At 51.2% G+C, this 13,431-nt stretch overlaps 1 protein-coding gene across 1 annotated transcript in view; it reads right to left on the bottom strand.

The window, feature by feature from the left end:
* TUBGCP3 (tubulin gamma complex component 3) overlaps window positions 1–10,620 on the bottom strand; it is a 34,661-nt gene extending 24,041 nt beyond the window's left edge. Inside the window, exons 1-5 of the mRNA XM_070471393.1 lie at window positions 10,419–10,620; window positions 5,298–5,405; window positions 3,547–3,614; window positions 1,977–2,054; window positions 551–768 (exon numbers count right to left, since the gene is read on the bottom strand). Coding sequence (XP_070327494.1) covers window positions 551–768; window positions 1,977–2,054; window positions 3,547–3,614; window positions 5,298–5,405; window positions 10,419–10,494 — 548 coding nt within the window. The 5' untranslated portion in view covers window positions 10,495–10,620. The remainder of the gene's footprint in view (window positions 1–550; window positions 769–1,976; window positions 2,055–3,546; window positions 3,615–5,297; window positions 5,406–10,418) is intronic.
* Between the last annotated feature and the right edge of the window lie 2,811 nt (window positions 10,621–13,431).

Genomic DNA, 13,431 nt, shown 5'->3' with positions numbered 1-13,431 from the left:
ATTAATTATTTCAACTACTTATATTAAAGGTAAAAATAAGAAAGTATGTTTCAGCCAGAGTCTTTCAGCCGAAATACGAATTTGAGATTAAATTCTGGGGTGTACGACACTGTCTTTCTAAAATGCTAGACTATTTATAATCCCTGTGTCTGGACACACATTCTATTTTCCAATAACTTTAATAAAATTTCACTTGACTAATACAACGACTTAACTATCACCGGATTATGATCACGTGGAAAACATCGTCTGATGGCAGATACGAGAGCCTACTCTCAGTTCCCGCCAAAGAAGGCGCCGCATGCCTCCCTGCGAGCCGGTCCTGCCCGCAGCAGGTGTGTTACCAGGTCAGGAGGCGGCCGACCCGACGGTCCACGAGGACAGAAGCGACCCAGCGGGCGTGCTTAGATGGGTGATTCCCACCACAGAGCACATCGGACCCAGTGCCTAGAGACCCCCCACGCGCATGAGGCTCTGAAGACGAAACGCCGGACTGAGACCGAGGCCGCTGTGCCCCCACCCCGGAGGACCCGGGCGAGTGCGGGCTCACCCTGGGAGCAAGGACGGGGGCGGCGGGGTCGGGCCATTGAGGGTGTGCACGCCGATGCTGCTGATGCCGCTGCTGCCCAGGCTGCCCGAGCTCTGGGCCGACGGGGCGCTGCGCTCCTGGTAGTTCAGGGGCAGGGTCTGAGGCCGGGCGTAGTAGTAGGGCGTGGAGTGGGCATCGCGTGGTAACGCCTGAGCGAACAGCGTGGCATAGCTGGAGACCTGAAAATAAACGCATTGCAAATGCAGATACAGAATCACACGACATTCTCCCCAGCTGACAGACAATTCACACTCCATCTCTCTTTCTCTCTTTAGCTCCGTTTCTGTGCCTGGAGTCACACAAGCAGACCTCAGAGACAGTCCAGACCAGCTCCGCAAAGCAAACGACGGAGCAGGTCACACGAACGTCCGCCTTCCCACTGCACTTGCAGATCGTGCTTACACTACACTCCATCTGCTGCGCGGACAGCAGCACCAAGCCTCTAAAGCAACACGCACATCTTAACTTAAATACCTTACTGCTTAAAAATGCTAACTATCATGTGACAAGGCACAGTTACCACAAACCTTCAACTTACAAAAAAACAAAAAACGCAGCATCTGCGAAGCACGATAAAGGATGTGCTATATTTATTAAACGATAAATCAGTTGTATTTCTGAAGTATGCTTGAACCAATAGAAGATTTAGAAAGCTTTCTAAATCCTAAGACTCCCACATGGTCTCATAACTAAACACTTTATTCAGAAGCTAAGCAAACTAAAAGTCAAATAATTACTCAAATAGCTTTAAAAGTCTGGCATTATCATATAAGGAAAGAAGGCTCATTACTCAAGACTGCGGCTTTCAAGGTAAATCTGACTCCCTCGCACACACTCTCCAACCTTCTAAGCTCTCAGATTTCTGGGGTGGGGCACCTCATTACACCAGACCCTCGGAGACTCAGGCAACTGTCCAATCTCACCTTCAAACACTGCACAGGTCAAATCTGAACCCACAGACAATGAACTTTTCAGTAATTAACGCTCATCATGATATTCAAAAACAAAAGAAAACCCTAAAAAATCTTCTGACTCAAAGAATAATGAAGCTGGGCTAACAGTAACTTTACACAATAAAAATCTGAACACCGATAGTTCATGCTCTACTTAACCAGATATTATATTTGAAGCAATATTATAACATGATTCTCAAGGACATCTTAAGGAAACACAGCACACTGACTAAAAACACCCTTAAAAACAAAGAAGGGGAAAAAAAAACTCTTGACCCTCATGGCCACCCAGAAAACTATACAAGTCAAGTTCCCTGCTTTTCTAATATTATTTTCTAAAGTACAGAAGTCAATTCCTATCAAAACTTGGCGTAACTGTCCCAAGGAGACATGGAGCCTTAAGACGGCACCGCAGTGTGAAGACAGAGCCCCACCTTGCTCGGCTGCCTGCGTGGGTCTTCACTGAGGCTTAGCAGGAGGTAGAGAATTGACCATTTGTTTTTCAAAACTCCCTGTTGAGAAAGAAAACATTAGAAGAAAAACTTTGTACTACTCCACAGTTTTACCTTTCCCTCTCCTAAATTATTCTAATTTCCCAAAACAGAAATGCATTTTAAAATTCACCCGGGGACATCGCACCGGAACGCACCCATTTTCAGGCACCACCATAGCACTACTATCAGCAAGTGAGAGAATGTTCTCAGAGCTCAAGCCCCTGGGAACCCTGAACTCCTGAACTCTAACCCCAAGGCCCGATGTGCACATGCTTTTAGATTACCCCATGCCCGACGCACGGCAAGTCCTCCCTGAAATAATCCTCTCAATAGCCAGCTTCCCAACACTGCGATTATCAGAATAGTGCCATCATAAAATGTGTGCATGCCTCCCCCTACTTAAGTCTGACTTTGGCCATAACAAAAGAATATCAGGAAAAAAGAAAATAATTCTAAAGTCTAAGATGTGGGTCTCGGCATCAGGCATTCCTGGGAGACCCAGGTCCTGAAGCATTCAGAAGTCAGCAGTCGCCCCAGGTTTCGTGCACAGTTGTCACATAGATCCCACCAGTTTCCACGGACACCCTGATCAGAGGTCCTGACGGGCAGGAGAGGACGAAACAGCGACCACAACTGTAGCTTCCAAGAACCAGATGCTTCAGCAACACAAAGGAGCGGGCACACGGCTCCCTGACACCTCCCACCCTCCTTCGGCCACGTTCTGAGCCCAATGGGTCTCCTAGCCCCAGGAAGTCGGCTACTGTTTAAAACAGGACTACTTCAGGAGTAAGCATTCAGTGTTCCAAACTAAACTGTGGAAAGCAACTGTCCAAATCAAACCGCCTAAATGTGTGATCACATAACGGCCAATGCTAAGACACAACAGCTTTCACTGATGAATCTCCCATTCAGGATCTTGAACGTGAAAGTGGCTCAGTCACGTCTGACTCTTTGCAACCCCACGGACTATACAGTCCATGGAATTCTCCATGCCAGAAAACTGGAGTGAGTGAGCCATTCCCTTCTCCAGGGGATCATTCCAAGCCAGGGATCAAACCCAGGTCTCTCACATTGCAGTCTTGGTAAGGCTTATGAGCACCATGGGATATGACACCTGATAAGCAGACCCTAGTAATTTTCAGTGTATAGATGGAGCTGCTTTTAAAAATAGAGGAAAATTTAGGAAAAGCAAATGATACAGCAGTTTGAAACTATTTGCCTAAAAATGACCATACAAAAAAGTTTCTTCTTTGTAACTTCATATATATTATCAAAAATGGAAAAATAGACTTAAAGCAATGAATCCAAGTAAACCCAACGACAATAAGGAACCAACACGCTCAGCAAACAAGGTTCAGCCTATTGTGAGGGGACACCGGACAAGCAGAGAGGACTGGGAAGGACCACAAGTTCTAATCCTGGCAGCACTGGACACCCCGCGGCCATCGCCCAAGCCTGAGCACTGGCCGTGCGGGGCAGTCACAGCCACCATCCGGCCTCTGCACGGTACCTGGGAATGCAACTTCCTGTGGAGCTCTGAGAACAGCGCCGCGTCCGCCTCTCGTCTCTGCCGCGTCACTGAAAGACCAAGAGGAGCGTGTTAGTGACACAGAGTTCACTCCTAGACACTGTCCCCACAGCAACAGCTAACTGACGTCTGCAGGGACTCCTGGGCTGAAGAGTCTGAACCACCAAAGCCGCTTCCCTCCCGTGAATTTCATCAAGTCATCAAAAAAGTGAAACCTGTAAAATATGGACACAATTAGGCTAAAATCAAAGAACTTACGTGAACACTAGCTAAAGTGATAGAATCTTGGAAAATCCCATCATTTCCGTCCATAAACAGTAATGAGAGCCAGTGAGGCAAAGTGCCACCAAGTCAGTCAGCTGACAGAGGCAGCCTGGGCCCACACCAGGGTCGGGTGCTCGGGCAGGGGCCCCGAGCAGCTGTCACACCAGCGGGTAACCGGCAAAGGAAGAGCACTATGTCTACACAGCAAGTCTTGCTTCAGAAGAATAATCTGCACACGGTTACTATTTCCTTTTTGAAAACAGATCCTCAGGACCCACTTGACAGCATGGCTGCCAGGCCTTTAACTCTGAAGACAGACTATTTTCAGCTGCTCCCAGTGTGTGTAACATGCCCACATCTGGATCTGGATCTGCACATCTGCAAAGCAAAGTCTGTGAACAAGCCCAGTATTGGGGTTCTCACTACGGGTTTAAATGTGCTAACATCAGCAATCAAGAAGGAACTACAGCGTTCTCAGGTCCAGTTTTACAAACAAGAAAGGAAAGTTAGTGTTTACAGCAGGACAAACAACCCACCACCCCCACTGCACACACACCTACGTGCTAGGTCTCTCCAAGATCTGAACCACCTCAGTCCTACACTGCTCACCGAGCCACTCCCAGACCCAGCCGCTCACACGCCAGGGCCTCACCCCTACCCCCAGCTGCCACAGCACCCAGCTCTGAACCAGGACATCCACGCAGACGCCAGCCAAACACAGTCAATAATGCAACAGCCGGGGCGGGTAGAAACCACGCCGTGGGAACCTCCTCCTAGAAGGCATCGTTACCATCTGTGACAGCCAGGCCCACGGGGAGAACACACTGGCCAATGCTGTGTCCCAGGCAGCTGGGACCCGCTCCTCAGTCCCGGGAACTGTGAGGAAGGGGGCCTGGCCATCAGAGAAGACCCTCTGACCGGGACAGGAGCAGCTCTCACAGGGAGTCCTGGTGCTCAAAGCCTCTCCAAGAACACACCGTCAGAGACCCATTCACAACCAGCTGCTAACATATGGAGAGCTTTCTTCTCTAAGGTGACAAAGTGTAGGAGAGCTTCGGTACCATCTCAGAAAACGTTCAACAGCACTTCCAAAGCACTGGAAGTCTGGATGGTAACAATCAACAGACGCAGTACTCAACTCACACGGCTGTTCAACCGCCAAGATAACATGCTAGGTTATCTGCTCAAAAGGTGTGTGAGATTAAAACTGTGAATCACAAGAGAAGCAGCAAGTGATACTAAGTCTTCTCATCTTCCTCACATTCTTAACCCAAACTGTGCCGTTAAAGCAGTATTTAAAACAACCCCTCGCACCGTGTTCTAATAAAAGAACTGAGCTGTCTTTACATTAATATGTACATACAGAGATACAGAAATACACAGATACATATCTGGGTGCTCATACATATTCTTAAGCTTTGACAAGTTTAACAATGCAACACGAAGTAACACTTAAGAAAAATACATACGTTCTTTCTTGATTTTTTCAGCTACTAGAAATTCATCTCTTTCAACAGTTGGGGCAAAGTTGCTGCCAATGACGCGCACGGCATACTGGAACTGCTGGGCCACGTCGGCTGGAAGGTAAACAAAGCATATAAGTTACAGCCAACCAGGCTCAGCGGGGACCACCCGAAGCTCCCGCCTCTTCAAGACAGCGCACAGGGCCCCTGCCTCCCATTGCCCAGGTCCCACCTGAGCGGACAGAAGGGCCACGAGGCAACAGGATGAAGGACTAAATGAACGGTGTGTTTTACAAGCAAAGAAAGGGAGGCAGCAACAGGCCACAAAGTCTGAAAGCTGCTCAGAGCCAGAAAACTAACTGGACGGGTAATCCTAAGAAAAGGAGCAGGAAAAGTCCCAGCCACACCACGATACCTGCGGAGCAGGGCTTACACACACCTGCGCACACATACACACACACCCACACCACGATATCTGCAGAGCAGGGCTTACACACACATGCGCACACATACACACACACCCACACCACGATATCTGCGGAGCAGGGCTTACACACACATGCGCACACATACACACACACCCACACCACGATATCTGCGGAGCAGGGCTTACACACACATGCGCACACATACATACACACACACCCACACCACGGTACCTGCGGAGCAGGGCTTACTCACACACTCATGCACACACATACACACCCCCCCACAGTACCTGTGGAGCAGGGCTTACACACGCATGCACACATTCACACACACACACCATGGTACCAGCAGAGCAGGGCTTACTCACGTGTGCATTCACACACACACCAGGAGTGGCCACAAGCTGCCAACAGTAAGCTTTGACCACGGGTGCCGTTCCAGATAAAGAGGACAGCTTAAACACAGATGTGTGTCGCCACGCCCTTCAGTAACCTGACTAAACTGAGAAAAAGGAGAATGAAGGCATAAACCGTGAGAGCAGAGAAATCAAGGCACGTCAGTAAGCCCTGCTGGGGCCGCGTCTCACTGTCTGTCTAACCCGGGGGAGGCGAGGGGCGCGGCGAAGCTGGAAGACGACGGAAGGAGCCCCGGGAACTGCAGACAGGCCTGTTCTCCCCTGACTGGCACCGCAGCCGTGGCAGCAGGTTCACTGTGTCCTCTCATGGTTGACCCAGTGGACGCAGCCCCCAGGGCGCCTGAGGTGGAGCTCACACGTGCTCACAGACCACACGCGCCCGAGGCCAAGCGGGTACGTCGTGACGTGCACACGCAGTGCTCTAAGGGAGCCCGGCTGCTACATGACCACGTATTTACAACACGTGCGGCGAGGGGCCTGACCACCGCCGTCGGGGCTAATCCGCGCTCTCCCTACACCTGCTGACTCGGCTTCTTCCAGCCTGTCCTCCACCACGCCACAGCCTCCAGCCCATCGCAGCGCGCCTCCTGAGGAGCAGACTCCTCCTTCTCCTGCCCCTGGAGTGAAGGCCCCTCCGGTCAGGACAGACCCGCCCCTCGCCCCCTGCCAGCCCCCCACCCCGGCTCACAGCACCAGCGGGGACACTGAGAACCTTGACCTCCCCCGCTCCTCAGCCCGCCTCCCCGCTGCCCGCTCTCTCTCACACACACGGAGTCTTCCTCGGACACCACCGCACATGAGGCAGGTACTGAACACGGTGAGGCACGCGGAGGGAAGAGCACAAGGCAGGAACTGAGGAGTGCTCCCGTGGGGTCACGGGGCTCCACAGGTACAAAATGTCCTACATCAGAATACTTTAATTTTATAAATATTAAAAGGGTCACTGAAATCACGTATGTAAAAGGAGAGCTGTGTATTTTAGTTAAAAATTGCTTTTGGACTACCAGGATCCTGAGTTCTACAAACAAGAGCTCACTAACAACATGCTCAGGGACGTCAGACGAAAAGCCCACTCTAAGAGCTTCCTAAGCGTCTGAATCTTCCCCGACCACACACCCAGGCCCCGTGGAACAGAGGCACAGCCCCATCCCCACACCCTCCCCTCACGCCCGCGTACCCCTCACATCTCCACAGCCACACTGCAGTTCCCCTGTCTGTCTGCCAGCCACGCCTCCAGTCTGTCTCTCCTGTCAATGATCAAATGTTTGGAAAAATCCATCAGCTTTTTCTTAAACCAATCCCCAGCCCAGATACAGGTCAGAATGCCTATGTTCCAGACACTGCGCTCCAACAGACCCGCCAGCGCCACGGTCTCTGCAGACGAGGTGCACGGCCTTGTTCTGGGCAAGAGCCACACAGAGGATTCACAGTGGAATGGCCTGACAGTGGACGTGCGGAGGCCTCCCCCCTCCACCGCTGTCTGCCACCAGCTCCTCTCCCCAGAGCACCAGCCCTACCTGGGGCCACAGGCCATTCTGACCCCAGAGCTAGCTGAAAAGCAATACTCAAAACAGAAACACTGCTCTAGGCTTGTGGTTCTCAAACTTTTCGATCTCAAGCCCCCTTTATATTTCTAAGATTGAGGACCCCTGGAAGTTTTTACTTATGGGGGTTACATCTATCTATCTATACTTGTATTAGAAATGTAAACCAGGATCATTTTTAAATACTAATTCATTTAAAATAACGAGCCAATTAAATACAATTTTCAAATGAAATCTAAACCTTTAAAAAGTAACATACCCAATTAATCAACATTTAGTGAACATTTTAATAATACATGACAAGTTTTAATGTATTATCTACTACACATTCATTTCCCCAAGAGTAAGACTATCCTTTATTTGGAACGTCATCAAGAGCTGTTCACCATCTTCAAAAATCTTAAAACTCACAGTAACACCACTTGCGGCCCATGAGCTACCAAGACAACACTCATCCCTGCCCGCACGGGGGCTCACGCGACCCGCGCACATGGCTTCCAGATCAAGTCACCATCTGACCGCATCATGCAGGGGACTGGAGTTCCACCTAAGCATCTGCGCTGAAACACTTAACCTAACAGAAACTCCTGAACTTCTCCTTAATCTCCGACTAGAAAGAGGACTGCAAAGTAAGAAAAGGAATGTTGCCTCTGACAGAGGTGAAGTGATGTAAGGACAATGTTTCCAAAGAGAGAAATACTGACTATCCAAAGACGTAATAATAAGCAAAATGTTGTCCAGGGGAGGCTCAGGGGTGCTGAGACCTCCCCTGTCACTGGCTGGCACTGGGTGTTTCCAGCAAACCCACAAGTGACATAAGCAGGAAAAGGTGGGAAATAATGGCTACACTAACTTTATAAAAATATCAAGCACCGTTAGAGCTCAGGGCTTGGCTTCTGAAGGTCCCTTGAGGCCAACTACAAATTTTTTAAAATACTTCATGAAAAAATAATTCCTATGAAATTCACATAAAAAGTAACAAGTGTCTATAATGCTTCAATTTCATAGTATTAAAAAAGCAATACATTATAAAAGCATAAGGCCAGTTGTTTGTAACATCACTAGAAAATGAAGTAGTTAATCAAATGTTCTACTTAGTGAACAAACTAAACACCCACTAATGAAATTATTTTAAAATCTCAAATACTGTAAAGGCAGCAGTTAGCACTGCTTCTTTACTCATAGGGTAGAACAAATTAGAACAGAACAAGGGAAGCTATTAAAGACTTATAAATTCTTCAGTGAACAGGAGCATGATTTGGAAATGTGAATACAATTGTTTGGCAAGCCTAGTTGTCCAGAACAAAGAGAGCATCATTTTAGTGGGTTTTATATTTTATTCCGAGAGGATCTCACAGGTTATTTACTTTTTTTGTCCTTCTCATTTTGTAGAAATATAACTGACCTACATCACTGTGTAAGTTTAAGGTGTACAGGAGCCTATTTACTCTTAATTTAGGCAAAATTCTAAAAGCGAGGGTGGTGCAGAACTTTCTGAAAAGAAGTTTTTCAACCTTCTAGAATGGGTGAAACTAAGTCAATCGACAGGATCCTCAAATGTTAAAAAAAAAAAAAAAGTATTCTGAGAACCACGATGCCGCACCATGGACGGTCTTCAAAGCCCAGCTGTGACCGTGGCCACACATGACTGCAGTTTCACTCTGGAGGAAAACCGAGGGCCCGCTGGCTGAAACCTAACTGAGTCCTGACCACCAACTTCAGCTCCCTGGTGTCTATGGGTATCCTCAAGGGCTGAAGATCCGGATAGCAAATCAGAAAGGCAACTCAGACTGCAGGAGGAGCTGGAGGCAAAAGGCAAAGACAGCCAGGCCCCCACCCGCCTCAAGATCTTGGCCCAGGGGTGAGGGGAACCCGCGCCTACACTCAGGTCTCCGCTCGGGTTTCCTCAGCCTTCCCTCCACAGCCATCTGCCCTGCTTTCTTCTTCCTCAGGCACCCCACTGTTCAACACTGTAAGCGCGCTCTGTGGGCTCCCCTCCACGGTGAACAGGAGGCAGGACCTGAGGCGGCGGCCCTATCTCCCACTCCTGCACCGCGGGCATCTCTCGCGGTGTCTGCAGGAGAGGGACGCCCAGGCTTCTCAGAGGGACAGAGTGGCAAACAGAAACTTCACAAACTGGAGAGACCTGAGTGAAGTCAGGGTCACTTCACGGGCTGAACCCAAACAGCCATCTTTCGTTCCTGAGGCTATCACTGACCGCCAGATAAATTACGCGAGCCAATTTCAAGAGTCGTGGGAAGACAAGGGGCCGTTTCAACGATTCAGTTTTGCTTCCTTCCAGCAAAACCTGCAGACTGTCTTGCCCACACTGTGGTGCTTAAGGGACAAATAACCCAGCGCTCCTGCGCCCGGAGGGCCCTCACTGGGCCGCCCCGTCGCCCCCTCCCGCCACGACGAGCGGAGAGACGGCGGGCGGTGACGACCCGCGGGCCCGGGACCGCACGACGCTCATCTCAGGTGCCCCTCGGCCCGCACTGCGGGGACCGAGGCCGGAGGCGGGTCTCCGCGTCACCCGGGACCTGCTTCTCGCCCACGTCAGGAGGCGCCGCGCGCGGCCCAGCGCCCGGAGAAGAGCGGGGGCGCGCGCCCGGCCCCGCGGCCTGAGGAGGCGGACGCGCCCGGGGCCGCCGTGACTCAGCCAGCCCGGCCGGCCCCTCCCCCGGCCGCCCCGACCCTGAAGGCCCGGGAGCGCCTCGCAGCCGCCCGCAGCCCCACTACCTTCGCTCCTGCCCAGGATCCGGCAGCACAAGCTCTGCAGCAGGACGTTGGGCGACTTCTGGTCCGGGGTCGCCATCCTCGCCCGGGGCTGCCCGCGCCGGCCCCGCGGGCTCCCGGCTCCCCCACCGGCTAAGGCCCCGCGGGCAGCGCCGGCTAGAAGGGCGCCATTTTAACGGAACCCGCCGAAACGCGCGCCCCTCCCACAATGCCCCGCTTCTTCCGGGTGCGTGGGGCCGCGGGGCTCAGGCCTCAGAGTTCTCCCGAGCACTGCGGCTACGGCGGAAGAGTTCCGGCTCCAGTTGTGGCAGCCGCTCACGCCCACGGTGCTCAGACGCCCCCAAACGCGCCCGGCAGAGGGCCTGGACCTGCAGGGAGCGCTGGGCGCCTTCACAGGGCACGCCGATTTCATAGGGTCGTTGGTTCTACTTTCATTTTGGGTGGAAGCGGGAGGGTGTTAGGATTTTATACACTGGCTGAGCATCCGCACCTCGCCAGTGTCTTGTTATTTTTCGGTCGCTCAGCTGTGTCAACTCTGTGACTCATGGACCGCCGCACGCCAGGCCTCCCTGTCCACCACCAACTCCCGGAGCTTGTTCAAACTCATGTCCATTGAGTCGTGATGCCATCCAACCATCTCATCCTCTGTCGTGCCCTTCTCCTCCTGCCTTCAATCTTTCCCAGCATCAGGGGCTTTTCAAATAAGTTCTTCGCATCCGGTGGTCAGAGTATTGGAGCTTCAGCTTCAGCATCAGTCCTTTCTGGCTTCTCATAAGAGCGGTATTGGCTCCTCCCCACCCCTAACTGAGGCTCCAACACTTCGAGTCAGACAACACTTAGCTATCGAGCAACAACAGCAACGCCCCCAGCCCCAGATGACTAATCACACAACAGTGAGAGAGGGGCCGGCCTTCAGACCGCCGGAAAGGCTTACATGACCGTGTGGCTGCTTGGGACAAAGCCCTGGCTGATGACAAGACCTGGGGGATTTCAGCAGCCACTGCGATGGGGGTTGGCTGCTGGGGTGATGACTGCAGAGAGACCGCGAGGTGTGGACTGTGCTGGGTGTGTGTGGAAAGCTGGGGCCCTTGCATTTCTAGCTAGAGGCAGTCATGGACAGAACCAGAGAGCTCCAATAACAGGCCTAGAGAAGAAACCTCTTATTTGTACCTGCAAAGTCATCAGAACTGAGGACCAGACTCCAATCCCGACTGTTGGAGTTGTAAATTATGATGTGAGTTGAATCCACAGTCCTACCAAGTCTCTCTTATTAAAGGTAGATTGTTAATTAAGAAGAAGTGAACCCCGAGATCTGGGATGGAGATGTTTGAGTAAACTGTGAAAGTCCAAACCACCTGAACCTTCTTCAACACAGCAGGATCCCCTCCTCGTGTGTGTGCAGAGTCTGGCCTTTCCTGGATTTGCTAAAGAACCAGGATGGCTCTTCTCAGTGGCAAATAAAGCAGAATTCAAAATGACTCAAATCATCCAGAAGAAAGAATGAAAGAGTGGACAAGCAAAAAATCATAGAGGAAAACAGAAAGCAAAGTTTCAAAGCTGTTCATCAATCCAACCCAACCACACTAATGACCGCAACAAGTTTGTTGGTGGGTGAAACACCGTGTCAAAAGGCTGCGATCGCCAGAGTGAGTGAAGGAAAAAAGCAGGACCTGATCACAGGTTATGTGAGGACATATTTTAATACAAAGACACACATCGGTTGGCCATAAATGAGCATAGAGGAGATATACCATGAAAGCAGCGAGTGTAGCAAGGCTGGAGAGGTGACATTAACACTGGGGGGAATACACTTGGAGACAAGGAGTGTCCAGAGGCAGAGAAGGACATCTCGTGCTGATAAAAGGGTCAGTTCATTGGGAAGACACACCTGTAACTGTGTGTATGCCTGAGGACGGGCCCTCAGAATGCGTGAAGCCGGAGGGACTTACAGAGGTGATGGGTGAGCATGTAAGTAACTCATTTCCACCAAGAAAAAAAAAGGCATGAAACTGGACAAAATTGCCCAAATAAACCAAGAAGTGGCACGGGAAATCAACCAGAGACAGACCACAAACTGGCAAGCACTCGTGCCTGAAAGAGCAATGTGTCTCTAGGGAGACAGATGCGCACCTGTGGTCTTACCAGGGCTGTTCCAGCCCCACCGCACAATGCGAGCCAGGAGAGCGTGTCCCCCCGTGCAGGGCGGCCGCCAGACCGTAAGCTGAGGTCCCGGAGAGGCAGGCTCTGACAAAAAGCCGCGGCTCACCAGGAAGGGGGAGGGAACGGCAGCCCACACTTCGCCCAGAGCTGGGGGCCCGCTTGGTGCAAGTGTAGCCCCCCAGGACCTTCACGCTGTGAGGGTGGGTTTCGTGTCCTTCGCTGGACTGTGATGCCCAGATGTGAGGTCAAACATTGTTCTAGGTGTTTCCGAGAGAGGGTTAGGGGATGAGATTAACATGGAAATAGTGGCCTTTGAGTAAATAGCGTGGGTGGGCCGCATCTGATCAGTTGAAGGTCTGAGTAGAACAGAAGTCTGACCCCCCTCAAGGAGGCGGGAGTCTGCCAGCAGGCGGCCTTCAGACTCCAGCTGCATCACCAACTCTTCCCCGGTTCCCCAGCCTGCAGCCCGCCCTGCAGACTGTGGGCCTGCCAGCCCCACACATGCGAGTCAGTCCCTTAAAATAACTCGAGTTCTTTCCCTCACTCTAGACAGATGATACAGTAGAATATAGAACAGTAAAAAAAAAAAATCATCCATTAAAAATAAGAAAGAAAAGTGAACATGGAACAGGAGGAACGAGAAAACATTTTAAGAAGGTATGTTGAAACCATAATTGGTCACAAATGGCTTAAACATGAATGCGCTAAGTCCGCAGAGGCGAGGCACCGTTCTAATCACAGCTCATGAAGGCTGCAGTGCATCGGGGGCGTCTCTCTGCTGCTGTGGACCTCGGTCGGCTGCCCTCAGTGGTGGTGGTTGCTTCTCTCCTTCTTGCTCTTTGGGAGCCCATCACCG

This window comes from Odocoileus virginianus, chromosome 8, assembly GCF_023699985.2.
Source record: "Odocoileus virginianus isolate 20LAN1187 ecotype Illinois chromosome 8, Ovbor_1.2, whole genome shotgun sequence".
Taxonomy (NCBI): Eukaryota; Metazoa; Chordata; class Mammalia; order Artiodactyla; family Cervidae; genus Odocoileus; species Odocoileus virginianus.
The sequence above is the reverse complement of the archived record's forward strand: the minus strand, read 5'-3'. Positions and strand labels throughout refer to the sequence as shown.